Source organism: Rana temporaria, chromosome 1, assembly GCF_905171775.1.
Source record: "Rana temporaria chromosome 1, aRanTem1.1, whole genome shotgun sequence".
In the NCBI taxonomy this organism is placed as follows: domain Eukaryota; kingdom Metazoa; phylum Chordata; class Amphibia; order Anura; family Ranidae; genus Rana; species Rana temporaria.
Genome location: NC_053489.1, coordinates 661,093,097 through 661,111,163, shown reverse-complemented (window position 1 = coordinate 661,111,163; position 18,067 = coordinate 661,093,097). Strand labels below are relative to the sequence as shown.

Sequence of the window (18,067 nt, the reverse complement as noted above, 5' to 3'; positions counted from 1 at the left end):
CAAAGACATTGTAGACCCTCACAAAGCTTTGAAAAGCAAAAACGTTTGCATCTGAACCCAAAATTTTGCATCTGAAAAAACGAGCCTAAACCCAACTGCTTTAAAACGCCAAAAAACGTGATTGTGTGCATGGACACATAGGATAACATTAAGTGTGTTCAGGGGCAGTTGGAAAAAATGCCCAAATGCCTCTGAACTCGAGTTTACCAGCGTCTCGTGTGCATGGGGCCTAAGGGGCCCGATGGTCCCCAGGGCCCCTTACAGGCCCGACCGCCCCCCTCCCGTTTTTATTTTGCATTACACCTGTAAGGGGCTCGATGGTCCCCAGGGCCCCTTACAGGCCGGATCGCCCCCCCTCCCTCCCGTTTTTTTTTTTTGCATTGCACCTGTAAGGGGCCCAATGGTCCCCAGGGCCCCTTACAGGCCCCTTCCATTTTTTACATTTATTTTTTACATTACGCCTGATGGTCCCCCCGCTTATTATCTCGCGTCAGGAGAGAAGAGATTACACTTTTTTTGGGGGGGGGGGGGGGGGCTCCCGCCTAAAGATGATGTAAAATTTGTGATGGCTGCCCTGTTCCCTAATGACTTCATTTACCTGATAGGCAGCTCTGTGGTTACAATGAACCTTTCTAAATGCATCCTAAGTAAAGAATGATGAAATTTGCTGAATGTGAATATGGAAGAGATATTTGCTGTTACTCTAATGTATGTTGTCTGTTATTTTCTAGGTGTTAAGAAGAGAACCAAAGTCTTAAAAAATAATTCGAACCCCATCTGGAATGAGGTGAGTCCAGCGCTGGCTGCTATTCTGAGCCAAGTCCTATTTCCATATGATTTGTCTAAATACATTGGGGTAGATTCAGGTAGGGCTTCGCACTCTTACGGAGGCGCAGCGTTCCGTTTTTACGCTACGCCTCCGTAAATTACTTGCGCTACGCTTCATTCACGAAGCAGTAGCTCCGTAATTTGCGGGGGCGTTCCGTAAAAGTGGCCGGCGTAAGCGCGCGTAATTTAAATGATCCCGTAGGGGGCGTGGATCATTTAAATTAGGCGCGTTCCCGCGCCGAACGTAGTGCGCCTGCTCCGTCGGGAAACTTTCCCGACATGCATTGCGGTAAATGACGTCGCAAGGACGGCATTTGCATCAACGTGAACGTAAATGGCGTCCAGCGCCATTCACGAGTCACTTACGCAAACAACGTAATTTTTAAAAATCGCGACGCGGGAACGACTGGTATACTTAGCATTGGCTGCTCCTGCTAATAGCATGGGCAGCCTTACGCAGAAACCGACGAACGCAAACGACGTAAAATGCGAACGCCGGGCGCGCGTACGGTTGTGAATCGGCGTGAGTATGCAATTTGCATACTCTACGCTGACCACTACGGGAACGGCACCTAGCGGCCAGCGTAAGAATGCAGCCTGCGATACGACGGCATAAGAGCCTTATGCCAGTCATATCTTAGGCTGCAGTCGGCGTATCAAGCTTTCTGAATCAGGAGAAGTCGATACGCCGGCGCAACTAAGCAATTACGCTGCGTATCTATGGATACGCAGACGCAATTGCTTTCTGAATCTACCCCACTATCTGTTAATGGCTTCCCGCCAACTAAATAAACACAAATCCGCATATCACTTCTTCATACATCCCATTTAAAGGCTTAGTCCATCTTTTTCCTAAAAGAGAAAATAAATTCTATAACAATCATCTTATTATCAACGTGGCTTTACTACTTTTTTTGCATTGAAGGCTGCAGAGCATGGCTCTTGCGATTATTGCGTCTCGGGTGCAGTCGTTCTTCTCAGTGCTGTCCCCCAGTTTCAGGTCTGTACAAGGGGTTTTAACCACCAGGCTTTTTCTGCCACTTTTTTTTTAACCAGACCAATATGCAGGTTAAGGACCTTGCCCCTTTTTGCGATTCGGCACTGCGTCGCTTTAACTGACAATTGCGCGGTCGTGCGACTGGGCTCCCAAACAAAATTGGCGTCCTTTTTTTCCCACAAATAGAGCTTTCTTTTGGTGGTATTTGATCACCTCTGCGGTTTTTATTTTTTACGCTATAAACAAAAATAGAACGACAATTTTGAATAAAATGCAATATTTTTTACTTTTTGCTATAATAAATATCCCCCAAAATTATATAAAAAATGTGTTTTCCCTCAGTTTAGGCCGATACGTATTCTTCTACATATTTTTGGTAAATAAATCGCAATAAGCGTTTATTGATTGGTTTGCGCAAAAGTTATAGCGTCTACAAAATAGGGGATAGTTTTATGGCATTTTTATTAATATTTTTTATTTTACTAGTAATGGCGGCGATCAGCGATTTTTTTCGCAACTTGCGACATTATGGCGGACACATTGGACACTTTTGACACATTTTTGGGACCATTGTAATTTTCACAGCGAAAAGTGCTATAAAAATGCACTGATTTCTGTGAAAATTACAGTGGCAGTGAAGGGGTTAACCACTAGGGGGCGCTAAGGGGTTACGTGGGCCCTAAGGGAGCGATTCTTACTGTAGGGGGGCGTGGCTGTAGGCGTGACGTCACTGATCGTCGTTCCCTATATCAGGGAACAGACGATCAGTGGGCCAGATTCAAGAAGCAATTGCGCCCGTGTAACCATAGGTTACACGGCACAATTGCTTACTTGCTCCGGTGTAACGAGTGCTCCTGATTCAGGAACCTCGTTACACCGACTGCAGCCTAAAATCTGCGCGGCATAAGGCTCTTATGCCTCGCAGATTTTAGGCTGCATTATTGCGTGGGCCGCTAGGGGGCGCTCCCATTGTGATCAGCGTGTAGTATGCAAATTGCATACTACCACTGATTCACAAGCTTGCGCGGGCCCCGCGCAAGCCAGGTACGGAGTTTCCGTACGGCAACTTTAGCGCAAGGCTGCCCCTTCTAATAGTAGGGGCAGCCAATGCTAAAGTATAGCCGGCCTTCCCGCGCCGTGAAATTTGAATTTCACGGCGTTTGCGTAAGTGATTCTTGAATGGCGCTGGACACCATTCACGTTCACTTTGAAGCAAATGACGTCCTTGCGACGTCATTTGCCGCAATGCACGTCAGGAAAGTATCCCGACGGAGCATGCGCTGTACGCTCGGCGCGGGAGCGCGCCTAATTTAAATGATTCCCGCCCCCGGCTTACGCCGGGCAAATTTGCCGGCGCGCCCTCGCAATTCACGGAGCTACTGCTCCGTGAAAAAAGGGTAGCGCAAATTATTTGCGGGGGCGCAGGGCAAAATCGTTGCCCTGCTCCCCCGCAAATAAAGCGCAAATCTACTTGAATCTGGGCCAGTGTCACTGCCACACAGAAGAACAGGGAAGGTTTGTTTACACTCACCTCTCCCCGTTCTTCAGCTCCTGGGACCGATCGCAGGACACCGGCGGCGATCGGTTCCGCGGGCGCGGTCACGGAGCTTCGGACCGGGTCGGCGTGCTCGCGACCCAGCAGCTGGGCTCTTAAAGGCAAAGTACAGCTTGCCCTTCTGCCGACATATATCGGTGTGAAGGGGTCTTTGAGGCCTTGTACTCACGGCAGGACATGTCCGATGAAAACGGTCTGCAGACCGTTTCCATCGGACATGTCTGGCCGGGGACTGCCCGGGGACTTCTGTTCGATGGCTATACACACCATCGAACAGAAGCCCGCGCGTAAACATTACGCGGGGCGTGTCCGCGGTGTCGCCGCGTCGATGACGCGGTGTCGCCGCGACAATGACGCGGCGACGTGGGCGGGCCGCCTTAAATATGCTTCCACGCATGCGTCGAAGTCATTCGACGCATGCGAGGGATGCGGGCGGCAGGACATGTACGGTAGGTCTGTACAGACGACCGTACATGTCCGGGCGGACAGGTTTCCAGCGGACTGTTTTAAAACAAGTCCGGGAAACAGTTGTCCGCTGGAAACCTGTCCGATCCGTCCCAAAATGGTCCGCTCGGGCCAACACACGGCCAAACATGTCTGCTGAAACTGGTCTGCGGACCAGTTTCAGCAGACATGTTTGGTCGTGAGTACGGGGCCTAAGTGGTTAAGCTTATGGAAGAATTTAGGGTACCAAAGTTTGTCACAATTTCAAGGTTGTGGTCAATTATAAATCTTGACATGCTGGGGGACTATTGAATTGGTGAAGCCTCAAATTTTATTTATTAATTATAAAATTGGGTAATATATTGTGTCTGTGTGCCCCAAAATGAACTTTAGTGTATTTTTACTGAAATGTTGTGCTTGGTGAGCCATTTAAAAAAATTGTCACTTCCACTATTTTTCTCTCCAAGGCCTCTGTTTTCAGAAATGATAAAGGGCCGGATTCACGTACGACTTACGCCGACATATCTATTGATACGCCGCGTAAGTCCATGGATGCTCCGTCGTATCTATGCGCCGTATTCTTGAAACCAGATACGCCTGAATTCTGGCTCCATCCGACCGACGTAAGTCTCCTACGCCGTCGTACCTTGGGCGCATATTTACGCTGGCCGCAAGGGGCGCTTTCATTGATTTACGCGTTGAATATGTAAATGAGCAAGATACGCCGATTCACAAACGTACTTACGCCCGTCGCAGTAATCTACGCCGTTTACGTAAGGCGTACGTCCGGCGTAAGTTTACCCCTCATAAAGCAGGGGTAAGTCATGTTAAGGTATGGACGTCGGAAACGTTGAAACAGCTGTCGTATTTTATGTCGTTTACCTAAGTCGTACGTGAATGGGGCTGGGAGTAGGTTACGTTCACGTCGTAGGCATTGAGCCGGCGTATCTTAGGGAGTATATGCGATGTGATTCTGAGCATGCGCGCGCATGCGCCGTTCGTCAGGCCCTTCATTTGCATGGGGTCACGGTTAATTTACATGTAGCACGCCCACTACCTTCCTACTTTGAATTAGGCGGGCTTACGCTGGCCAATTTACGTTACGCCGGCGTAAATATGGGAGCGAGTGCTTTGTGAATACTCAGCTTGCCTCTCAATATGAGATGCGCTACGCCGGCACAAAGATGCGCCGATGTACGTGAATCCCGGCCGTAATGTTTTGGGGGTTTTAGCTAATCTTTAAGCCTAAAATGCAAAAATGGCCCTGGCAGCGAAAGGGTTAAATGAATAGCACTTCGCTAGCCCCGCTTCACATATTGGCAAAATAGTCTTTCTGTCTAGCCTCCCTGGCGGTATGATTATTTCAGATTTAAGTGCTGAAAGCGGTACCATTATTTTGCATGAAAATTTGGCGTTTTACATTGTAGGCCTACAATTCTTTTAAATAACTAACTTAAAGGGGTGGTTCACCCTAAAAACTACTTTTTTTTATTACACTGCCCCCCCACATTACAATACGATTAAGGCTATTAGTTTTTTTTTGATGCTGTACATACCTTTGTACAGCATATTCACCCGTGGCTTCCGGGTTGCGAGTCCCGCGGGAGTGGGCGTTCCTAACATGTCTGTGATTGACGTTTTGACCAAAAACGAGCTCCCCCGTCACGTAAGCCGCGTCACGGTTGGCAAAAGGAGCCGAACGGCGAGTTGGCGCTATACTGCGCATGCGCATCGCCGTTCGGCTCCTTTCGCCAATCGTGACGCGGCTTACTGGACGGGGGGGGAGCTCGTTTTTGGTCAAAACTTCAATCACACACATGTGAGGAACGCCCACTCCCGCGGGACTCGCAACCCGGAAGCCACGGGTGAATATGCTGTACAAAGGTATGTACAGCATAAAAAAAAAAAAAAATAGCCTTAATCGTATTGTAATGTGGGGGGCCAGTGTAATAAAAAAAAGTAGTTTTTAGGGTGAACCACCCCTTTAAATCTGTCCAAACAAGAGTCTAGTAGACGTCCCGAGTATGATAAAGTTTGAAACACAAAATCATAAATTATAATATAATAAATAACTATAAATAATTATAACAAATAATAATATAATAATAATAAAAATGATTCAATAATGTAATCAAATCAAATAAAAATTGGTCAGTTGCAGAATTGTCGCCGTCATTACTTTCAGTGTTTGATGACGATGGAGCATAGACACGGCCGGGATTCCCGGCCAAAGCTCCATGGCAGTTTTCCTGACGGGTTCTCGGCTTTTTTCCCTTGGTTTTCTTAGCAGACTTTTTACCGCAGAGAAAACTGAGCGTGTTTACGGGGCTTCAGTCCTCCAAACCTTCCTATTCGCAGATAATGGTAATTGATAATTTATCAGAGCCAACAGGAGAAGATATGAAAGGCCCTGTATATATGGAAGAAACTTGACTTCTTGTAAAGAACACTGGAGATCCATTACATGATATTCCCAAGGCTTATAGAGAGCAGAATCATCAATGGTGGATATTAACCACTTCATCACTCCCATAGTAAAGCTAAGCCATGAGAACCCCCCACCCCCACCCTAATACATTGTTCTTGATGATTTGGGGGAGTTTTATAAAGCCAAGTATACCTTGGAGTTCTCTAGTTATGGGTTCAGGTCCACAGGTATTTCTTTTCATCTGAACTGCTTTTCTTTCTCATACAAGTCAACGTAAAACTCAAATACAACCTGAAGCAACCCAAAAGCAGCTTGCCGAAACGTACACAAAAAAGCTTCTTCAAATGCCAGTTTGCCCCATCAAATGCCACCAGTTTTCCCCATCAAATGCCACCAGTTTTCCCCATCAAATGCCACCAATTTGCCCCAACAAAAATGCCAATTTGCCCCAACAAATGCCACCAATTTGCCCCAATAAATGCTGCCAGTTTGCCCCAACAAATGCTGCCAGTTTGCCCCATCAAATGCTGCCAGTCCCCCCCCCCCCCCCCAGGACTTACATTTCTCGGGTCAGCGCCATCCTCCATTCTCCCTCCGAGTCCTCAATGTCTTCTCCCGTCCTCTTCATGCCATCTCTGCTATGATTTGACGCCTGATAGGCATTCAATCACAGCGCCTGTCGCTTCAGCCAATCAGGTGACCAGTAACCAGACCCGGTGCACCTGATTGGCTGAGAGGCGGGTCAGTGTTCGGGAAGGAATTCCCTAACACAGCACTGTGTAAACAGCGAACGCACAGCAGTGCACCTGCTGTTTAACAATTTGGAAGCCACAGGCTCTAATCAGGAAGCCTATTAAAGCGGGAGTTCACCCATAAAAAATGTTACCGTTAGATGGATGCTCATTTTGTCTAGGGGAATCGGCTAGTTGTTTTAAAATCTGAGCTGTACTTACCGTTGTAGAGAGCGATCTTCTCCGCCGCTTCCGGGTATGGGTCTTCGGGAGCGGGCGTTCCTATTTGATTGACAGTCTTCCGAGAGGCTTCCGACGGTCGCATACATCGCGTCACGAGTAGCCGAAAGAAGCCGAACGTCGGTGCGGCTCTATATGGCGCCTGCGCAACGACGTTCGGCTACTTTCGGAAAATCGTGACGCGATGGATGTGACCGTCGGAAGACTGTCAATCAAAATAGGAACGCCCAGTCCCGCAGCCCATACCCGGAAGCGGTGGAGAAGATCGCTCTCTAAAACGGTAAGTACAGCTTCGATTTTAAAACAACTAGCCGAATCCCCTAGACAAAATGAGCATCAATCTAAGGGTAAAAAATGTTATTTCTGGGTGAACCTCCACTTTAATCAGGCACTTCCAAAACACCCCCACCGCTGTAATTCAGATGGTCGGTGCCCGACAAGGGGCCGGACATCTGAATAGTGGGCGGCAGCGGCGACCATAGATAGATTCATGCAATGCATGAATCTATCTATTGTTGATTGATGGGTGCAGGAGAGAGGGGGCGGCTCTCCTGCGCCCTCTATGGATGCACCGCCACTGTCTGGAGGTGCTATTCTGCCTTTTGGGGGTCAATGGGGTGCTACAATCTAATAGCCTGAGTTACAGTTATGTCTCACCAGCCAACCACTAGGAGGTTTACTGCCAGTGATGCATGCTGGGGAGGGTATAAATATTTGGGGGAACCCAAATAAATATTCTATAATGAAAATATTTACAAAGGCATTACATATTGCCTATAACGTTACATAAGATGAGCCTTTCCCAATCCAATAATTGTCTGACTGGACCAGGTGATCACCTGATTTCTCTGGTGCCTGTAGACAGCTCTGGGAAATTTGATTGGACAGTCTACAAAACCTTCTTTCTTTTAACAATTTCCCAATTTTCCTTTGGGATTAAGAAAGTATTCTGTAATGGTTTCCCTACCGATGGATGGACGAGAAGGCTGTGCCTCCTACCTATCTGCAGTCCAATGTACAAGTCTATGGGACACCCTGCAGACATTTTACCCTCCTTTCCCTTTGGGCCCCTTCGGTAGCAGTACTTTGGAGCAAGTGAGTGCCCCCTTTGCGTGACCACTGCAAGCATGAAACAGCCTCATTCAATTCCGAATCTAAATCTTAACTGGTTGCTGACCGGCGGCAGGTCGGCTCCCCTGCGTGAGAACCTGTAGCTATACGTCGGCTCTCGCACAGGCCACTAGGGGCGCGCGCGCGCCCCCCGCTCGCCCCCGACTCCCGTGCGCGTGCCCGGCCGGGCGTGATCGCCGCCGGGCACACGCGATCGCTCGTTACAGAGCGGGGAGCTGTGTGTGTAAACACACAGCTCCCGGTCCTGTCAGGAAGAGAAATGCTGATCTTCTGTTCATACAATGTATGAACAGCGATCAGTCATTTCTCCTAGTGAGTCCACCTCCCCTACAGTTAGAACACACCCAGGGACATACTTAACCCCTTCCCCGCCCCCTAGTGTTAACCCCTTCACTGCCAGTGGCATTTTTATAGTAATCCAATGCATTTTTATAGCACTGATCGCTATAAAAATGACAATGGTCCCAAAAATGTGTCATAAGTGTCCGAAGTGTCTGCCATAATGTCGCAGTACCGAAAAAAAAATCGCTGATAGCCACCATTACTAGTAAAAAAAATATATGAATAAAAATGCCATAAAAATACCCCCTATTTTGTAAACGCTATAACTTTTGCGCAAACCAATCAATAAACGCTTATTGCGATTTTTTTTACGAAAAATATGTAGAAGAATACGTATCGGCCTAAACTGAGGAAAAAAAAAGTTATTTTATATATTTTTGGGGGATATTTATTATAACAAAAAGTAAAAAATATAAAAAAAATTCAAAATTGTCGCTCTATTTTTGTTTATAGCGCAAAAATTAAAAACCGCAGAGGTGATCAATTACCACCAAAAGAAAGCTCTATTTGTGGGGAAAAAAGGACGCCAATTTTGTTTGGGAGCCACGTTGCACGACCGCGCAATTGTCAGTTAAAGCGACACAGTGGCGAATCGCAAAAAGTGCTCTGGTCTCTGACCAGCAATATGGTCCGGGGGTTAAGTAGTTAAAGTATAATTGTAGTCAGAGTCTTCAAGTATGAAATGCGATAACCCTAATCAACCAAGGCCTGAGGTGTGCCTTGGCCTAGCTGGTCGGTATGCCTGAAAAGAGGGCAAAAGACACAAATGTAGGTGAAGAAGGGAAGGTAACAATCTGACAAGTGGGGTAGCACGCGCCCAGATGGCAACAGTATACCCTGTTTCCCCGAAAATAAGACCTAGCGTTATTTTCCAGGAGGGTTGCAATATAAGCCCTACCCCGAAAATAAGACCTAGTTTAAAATGCTTTTAAAATCCTATAATCCACTCTATTACAGTATTATATAATGTACAATGTGTGTGTTTCTGTAATATAAATGCGGGGACAGGAGCTCCGGCGGGTCACAGAAGTGTAGAGCGGCGCTATAAAGAAGGTATTTGGCACAATTATATTACAGAAACACACACATTGTACATTATATAATACTGTAATAGAGTGGATTATAAGATTTTTCAAGCATTTTAATTCAGTTCACACTGGGGATTCCTGACAGGCAGGGAGGGAGAGGGGGAGAGAAGACAGCACATTACATGGTAAGACCTACCCCGAAAATAAGCCCTACTATGTCTTTTGTTGCCAAAATTAATATAAGACCCGGGCTTATTTTCGGGGAAACACGGTATGTATCCGGTAAGTATCCGCTATGACAGGAGCAATCCACTGTCTCACGAGTTAGTGATGAGAAGGAACTCCCCATGGAACCTGCCACGTAACCCAGGGCCGTCTTAATAGCATCATGGGCCCCTGGGCAAAGTAATGCTCTGGGGCCCCTACAATGATGACAGTGCAGGTAAACAGACATCAAGTAGGTAGGAGGCAGACTGCCATCCCTGTGTATCTATCACTCTCAGTGCCATCAATGGGCCCCCAATTTTGGGGAAGAGTGGGCTCAAGGACCAGATGCTTTGGGGATAGTGCAGGGGCCCCCCATGCTTCTGGGGCCCCTTCTGGTGTGCCCTCTCATTAAGACAGCCCTGACGTAACCCAGAACCCAACAAACGTCCTGTGACGCATCGTCAAGCATGCCTGACACAGCACACTGATCCCACCTGACTCGATCGTGTGGTGCTTCCGCCTATGACCTGACAACCGAGTCTGACTTCTGAACCGAGGAAGGGGGGTCAGACTCTATCCCGGGGAAATAAGACTCATGGCATGATAGAGACATACCCAAAGTAACTGTAGCATTTAGAGCAAGTGAGTGCCCCCTTTGTTTATCAGCGCAGCCCCCCCTCGGATGCCAACACTGGACCACCAAGGAGTGCCTCCCGGTGCTCAATAGAGGAAAAAATATGCAAAAAATCAATAAATCAAACACAATCGATGCCAATCAGTGCCCACGAATAGGCACTGACTGAAATGATGCCCAGCAATGCCCTCAGTGTCCATCAGTGCCACCCCTCAGTGTCCATCAGTGCCACCTCTCAGTGTCCATCTATGCCCAGTGCCCACCTATCAGTGCCCATCTGTGCCACCCATAATTACCCATCAGTGCTGCCTATGAGTTCCCATCAGTGCCGCCTATGAGTGCCCATCAGTGCCGCCTATGAGTGCCTATCAGTACCCATCAGTGCCACCTCTCAGTGTCCATCTATGCCCAGTGCCCACTTATCAGTACCCATCTGTGCCACCCATAAGTACCCATCAGTGCCGCCTATGAGTTCCCATCAGTGCCGCCTATGAGTGCCTATCAGTGCCCACCTCATCGGTGCCCATCAGTGCCGCCATATCAGTGCCCGTAATTGAAGAAGAAAACGTACTTATTTACCAAAAAAATTAACAGAAAAAATAAAAACATTGGGCCAGATTCACGTAAGATCGCGTATCTTTGTGCGGGCGTAACGTATCTGATTTACGTTACGCCTCCGCAACTTAGACGGGCAAGTGCTGTATTCTCAAAGCACTTGCTCCGTAAGTTGCGGCGGCGTAGCGTAAATCGCCCAGCGTAAGCCCGCCTAATTCAAATGTTGAACAGGGGGGCGTGTTTTATGTTAATGTGCTGTGACCCGACGTGATTGACGTTTTGCACTTACGGCGCATGCGCCGTCCGTGGAATATCCCAGTGTGCTTTGCGTCAAAGTACGCCGCAAGGATGTATTGGTTTCGACGTGTACGTAAATGATGTCCAGCCTCATTTAAGGACGACTTACGCAAACGACTTAACATTTTTAAATTTCGACGTGGGAACGACGGCCATACTTAACATTGGTACGCCGCACTTACGCCACCATATAGCAGAGGTAACTATACGCCAGGAAAAGCCTAACGTAAACGGCGTAACTTTACTGCGTCGGCCGGGCGTACGTTCGGGAATTCGCGCATCTAGCTGATTTACATATTTCGACGCGTAGATCAGCTTACGCGCCCCTAGCGGCCAGCGTAAAAATGCACTTAAGCTCCGACGGCGTAAGACACTTACGCCGGTCGGATAGAATAGAGATCTATGCGTAACTGATTCTAAGAATCAGGCGCATAGATACGATGGCTCGGATTAGGACTTACGACGGCGTACATGGCGCTACGCCGTCGTATGTCCTCTGAGAATCTGGGCCTTAATTTTTTTCGAAAATGTCGTATTTTTTTGGGTTGTTGCACAAAAAATAAAAATCGCAGAGATGATCAAATACCACCAAAAGAAAGCTCTATGTGTGGGAACAAAATGATAAAAATTTGGGTACAGTGTACCATGACCGCGCAATTGTCATTCAAATTGCGACAGTGCTGAAAGCTGAAAATTGGCTTGGGCAGGAAGGTGCGTAAGTTTCTGGTATGGAAGTGGAATGGAAGTTAACCACTTCCGGACCGCCGCATGTACATATACGTCGGCAGAATGGCACGGACAGGCACATTGGCGTACCTGTACGTCCCTGCCTAGACGTGGGTCGGGGGTCCGATCGGGACCCCCCCCCCTTCCGTACATGCAGCGGTTCCCGTGGCTTCAGGAGCGATCCGGGACGAGGGCGCGGCTATTCGTTTCTAGCCGCCTCCTCGCGATCGCTCCCCGGAGCTGAAGAAGTGTCCGCCATAATGTCGCAGTCACGAAAAAAATCGATGATCGCCGCCATTAGTAGTAAAAAAATTAAAATAATAAAAACTATCCCCTATTTTGTAAACGCTATAAATTTTGCGCAAACCAATCGATAAACGCTTTTTGCGATTTTTATTACCAAAAATAGGTAGAAGAATACGTATCGGCCTAAACTGAGGAAAAAAACTATTTTATATATTTTTGGGGGATATTTATTATAGCAAAAAGTAAAAAATATTGCATTTTTTTCAAAATTGTCGCTCTAGTTTTGTTTATAGCGCAAAAAATAAAAACGGCAGAGGTGATCAAATACCACCAAAAGAAAGCTCTATTTGTGGGGAAAAAAGGACGCCAATTTTGTTTGGGAGCCACGTCGCACGACCGCGCAATTGTCTGTTAAAGCGACGCAGTGCCGAATTGTAAAAACCCCTTGGGTCATTTCGCAGCATATTGGTTAAGGTCAGTGAACCCACAGCAACCAATTGCAATTTACCTTGTACTGGTCTGATCCCATACATTCTTATTGGTTACTTGAGGTTACTGCACCTTATAACTGACACTCAAGAATAAAACTTTTTTTTGAATAAGACCAATAGATAAAGTCAATACAAATAGGTACATCAGACCTAAAAGTGGGACTGTTGCAGAAGTTATGTTTGGACGCTATGATCACATTTCTATCATCTCTGGTTTTCTGCAGGGCTTCGAGTGGGACTTGAAAGGCGTTCCTTTGGATCCAAATGCTGATCTCCATGCTGTCGTCAAAGACCATGAGACGATGGGAAGAAACCGGTAAAGTGACTATTTATTAGCTTTCGATGTAAATGTTTGGTCTGTGTATACAAAGATATATTTTATACCTGACGTTTAGGTATGACAATTTTTACATACACTATATTACCAAAAGTATTGGGACGCCTGCCTTTACACGCACATGAACTTAAATGGCATCCCAGTCTTAGGGCCAGATTCTCGTAGATCGCCGCATCTCTGCGGCGGCGTAACGTATGTCATTTACGTTACGCCGCCGCAAGTTTTACAGGCAAGTGCTTGATTCACAAAGCACTCGCCTGTAAAGTTGCGGCGGCGTAGCGTAAATCACCCGGCGCAAGCCCGCCTAATTCAAATTAGGCGGGTAGGGGGCGAATTGCATTTAAATTAAGCGCGTTCCCGCGCCGAACGTAATGCGCATGCACCGTCCCTAAAATTTCCCGACGTGCATTGCGCTAAATGACGTCGCAAGGACGTCATTGGTTTCGACGTGAACGTAAATGGCGTCCAGGCCCATTCACGGACGACTTACGCAAACAACGTAAATTTTTAAATTTTGACGCGGGAATGACGGCCATACTTAACATTGGTTGCCCCTCATATAGCAGGGGCAACTTTACGACGCGCAAACCTAACGTAAACGTCGTAACTTCACTGCGTCGGCCGCGCGTACGTTCGGGAATTCGCGTATCTATCTAATTTGCATACTCGACGGGGAAAAACGACGTTGGCGACACCTAGCGGCCAGAAAAAAAAAATGCATTTAAGATCCGATCTAATGCTTATCTATGCGTAACTGATTCTAAGAATCGCATTGATACGACGGCCCAGATTAGGACTTACGACGGAGTACATGGCGTTGCGCCATCGTAAGCCCTATGAGAATCTGGGCCATAGTCCGTAGGGTTCAATATTGGGTTGGCTCACCCTCTGCAGCTATAACAGCTTCAACTTTTCTGGGAAGGCCGTCCACAAGGTTTAGGAGTGTGTCTATGGGAATGTTTTACCATTCTTCTAGAAGTGCATTTGTAAGGTCAGGCACTGATGTGGACAAGAAGGCCTGGCTCGCAGTCTCTGCTCTAATTCATTCCAAAGGTGTTCTGTTGGGTTGAGGTCAGGACTCTGTTCAGGCCAGTCATGTTCCTCCACCCCAAACTCGGTCATCCATGTCTTTATGGACCTTACTTTGTGCACTGGTGCGCAGTCATGTTGGAACAGGAAAGGGCCGTCCCCAAACTGTTCCCACAAAGTTGGGAGCATAATATTGTCCAAAATGTCTTGGTATGCTGACACCTTCACTGGTTGGTAAGTTGAGCTTGTAAATTCTTTGGTTTTATTTGACATACATTTGCCCTTCCAGTGCTCCTTGCTGTGAAGACCAGTTATAAATGGGGGCAGGGACCTTTTTTTGTATTGTTGACATATTGGTCAGGCAATGCACTGACACCTTTGCTGCCATTGTGCTGGGTGTCTATTGTGTTCCTGCGCCTTTAACCACTTCCTGCAGGATAACATGCCGGCACACGCGGCAATCAGTGATGCGGGGTGTCAGTCTGACACCCTGCATTTCTGATCTTGGTAAAGAGCCTCCGGCGGAGACTCTTTACCACATGATCAGCCGTGTCCAATCACGGCTGATCACAATGTAAATAGGAAGAGCCGTTGATCGGCTCTTCCTCACTCGCATCTGAGAGACGCGAGTAGAGGAGAGCCGATCGGTGGCTCTCCTGACAGGGGGCTTTGCGCTGATTGTTTATCAGCGCAGCCCCCCCACAGATGCCCAAACTGGACCAACAGTTAACCTGCCATGACAACCAGGGAAGTCCCAAGCATGTGGATGGCCAGGTACATCCCACATGGCCATCCACATATGCAAATTGATGCCAAATATGTGCCAAGCAGTGCCCACAAATGGGCACTGATTGGCACCATTGTGAAGGACCGCAAATCAATGATGCCCAGCAATGCAACCCATCAGTGCCATACAGTGTCCATCAGTGCCACCTATCAGTGCCCATCCATGCCCATCTGTGCCCACCTATCAGTGACCATCAGTGCCCATCCATGCCACCTATCAGTGCCACCATATGTACCAATCAGTGCCACCATAAGTACCCATCAGTGCCGCCTATTGGTGCCCATCAGTGCCACCTATTGGTGCCCATCAGTGCCGCCTATGAGTACCCATCAGTGCCACATACCAGTGCCACCTATCAGTGCCCCATCAGTGCCCATTAGTGCCACCTATCAGTGTCCGTCATCAGTGCCACCTCATCGGTGCCCATCGGTGTCGCCTAATCAGTGCCCGTCAGTGCAGCCGCCATATCAGTGCCCATCATTGAAGTAGAAAATTAACTAATTTACAAAAAAAATAACAGAACCAAAGAAGACCTTTTTTTTCCGAAATTTTCTGTCTTTTTTTATTTTTTCGCGCAAAAAAAACCCCGCAGAGGTGATCAAATACCACCAAAAGAAAGCTCTATTTGTGGGAACAAAATGATAAAAAAATTTGTTTGGGTACAGTGTAGCATGATCGCGCAATTGTTATTCAAATTACGACAGCGCTGAACGCTGAAAATTGGCATGGGCAGGAAGGTGCGTAAGTGCCCGGTAGGGAAGTGGTTAAGGAAGGCTGGGCTCCCTCCAGTCATCTGCCCTTCATCTATCCATCAGAGTACATTGTGCTCCCACTGTGGAGACTCTCCAAATTTAGAGTCTGCAGTACACAGGGAGCCTTGGCGGAGTCCACAGATTACGCATGTATTCGAAAATGTGTGCAACTAAACCCCTGTTTTTAATGCATACTTTTAGACAGGTTAATTCCTTTGGTTGCAGGCTAGTTGTTAAGTTTGGAAATTATTTGGTTTTATATGACACTGGAATTAAGAGGCCAAGGCCAACCTAAAAAAAAACAACCCACACCATAATCACCCCCCCCCCCCACTAAATGATTTGGACCAGTGCACAAAGCAAGGTCCTTAAAGACATGGATGATTGAGTTTGGGGTTGAGGAACTTGACTGACCTGTACAGAGTCCTGACCTCAACCCGATAGAACACCTTTGGGATGAATTAGAGTGGAGACTGCGAGCCAGGCCTTCTCGTCCAACATCAGTACCTGACCTCACAAATACGCTTCTGGAAGAATGGTCAAACATTCCCATAGATACACTCCTAAACCTTGCGGACAGCCTTCCTAGAAGAGTTATACCTGCAAAGGGTGGGCCAGCTTAATATTGAACCCTACAGACTAAGACTGGGATGCCATTAAAGTTCATGTGCGTGTAAAAGCAGGCGTCCCAATACTTTTGGTAACCTAGTGTATTTATTTGAAAACTGGGCTAATGAGAAGTCTTTTGAGGGTACCACATCCCTATATAAAGTGAGATATTTTTTGGGGAGAGAAATGGGACTTTAAGGGTACCGAAAAAGTATTTGAACAAAGTATATACAAAATATCAAATTTCTCTTATCGTCCATGGACAGACACAGCTCCTAAGGCCTCGTACACACGAGGGGATCTCCGCTGGAAACGGTCCGCCGCCGTCCGCCGAGATTCCTCCTCCGGATTTTGATCCGATGGCTTGTACACACCATCGGATCAAAATCCGCGCGGAATACATCCGCGGTGACGTGTCGCCGCGACGATGACGCGGCGACGTGCGCAACGCTGGAAGGTAAGTACTTCCACGCATGCGTCGAATCATTACGACGCATGCGAGGGAGGGGAGCGGACGGATTGATCCGGTGAGTCTGTACAGACGACCGGATCAATCCGCTGGACAGGATTCCAGCGGATAGATTTCTTAGCATGCTAAGAAATTTCTATCCTCTTGAAATCGATCCGGCCGGACGAATCTCCGTGGATAAATATCCGCTGGGCCGTACAGACGACCGGATTTGTCCGCTGGAACTGATCCGCGGATCAATCCCAGCGGATAGATCCGGTCGTCTGTACGAGGCCTTAAAGCGAAGGTTCAACCTAAAACTTTTTTTTTTTTTATGTACCATCCAGCATACTTGCGTCAGCTATAGTATGTTTTTTTTTTTTTCGCCGCTGTATTTACCGTTTAATCGCTCAGTTTTGTTTCACACTCCGGCGGGGAAATAGGCGTTCCTATGAAGAGGGGAACATAATTGACGTCCGGCTATGGCGCGTCACATGTTCCGAAAATAGCCGAAATAGGACTCGCATATATACGGCACCTGCACAGTCAGCTCCTAGTCTGTGCGCAGGCGCCGTATAGCGCCGTGAAGAGCCGACTCCTACTCCGGCTATTTTCGGAACGCGTGACGCGCCATAGCCGGACGTCAATCATGTTCCCCTCTTCATAGGAACGCCTACTCCCTGCAGGAGTCTGAAACGAAACTAAAGGATTAAACGGTAAATACAGCGCAAAAAACAAAACAAAAAAAACATACTATGGTTGACGCAAGTATGCTGGATGGGATGGTACATAGATGTTTTTTAGGGTGAACCTCCGCTTTAAGGACTAGGCAGAAACATGTTAGATAATTAAATACATGTTACATTAACAGAGTTGAACAGCCCCGCCCAGGGGGCGGTGCCTCCAGACATAACCCTCCTCCCTGCAGTATGCAGCCTCAGTTTCGTTCTGCCTAGCAAAGGAGAAGGATGTATGAGAGCCCTCAGGAGAAATTTTATTTTATTTGACTTTTTCTTGAAGAATCTTCTTTCAACTGTCGGCTGAGAGACAGGCTGGATAATATAGATCCTTGTAGTCTACTCAGTCCGACCAGCAAGCGTGGGCACACCTTTGCAAAGAGGCTTGGTCTGCCACGCCATACCCCATGGCTCCTGGGGTGGCCGGTGAGCTTTGCTCCAAGGTCCACATATGACTGGGCTGTGGTGTTGCCTCACTCACAGTGGAC

The 18,067-nt window shown here is 47.5% G+C and overlaps 1 protein-coding gene across 6 annotated transcripts in view; it reads left to right on the top strand.

Annotated features, from left to right (window-relative positions):
- DYSF (dysferlin) overlaps nt 1-18,067 on the top strand; it is a 412,823-nt gene that overhangs the window by 142,514 nt on the left and 252,242 nt on the right. For all 6 annotated transcript variants that reach the window (XM_040335540.1, XM_040335536.1, XM_040335537.1 and 3 more), the window contains exons 2-3: nt 732-787; nt 13,105-13,196. In XM_040335540.1, coding sequence (XP_040191474.1) covers nt 732-787; nt 13,105-13,196 — 148 coding nt within the window. The remainder of the gene's footprint in view (nt 1-731; nt 788-13,104; nt 13,197-18,067) is intronic.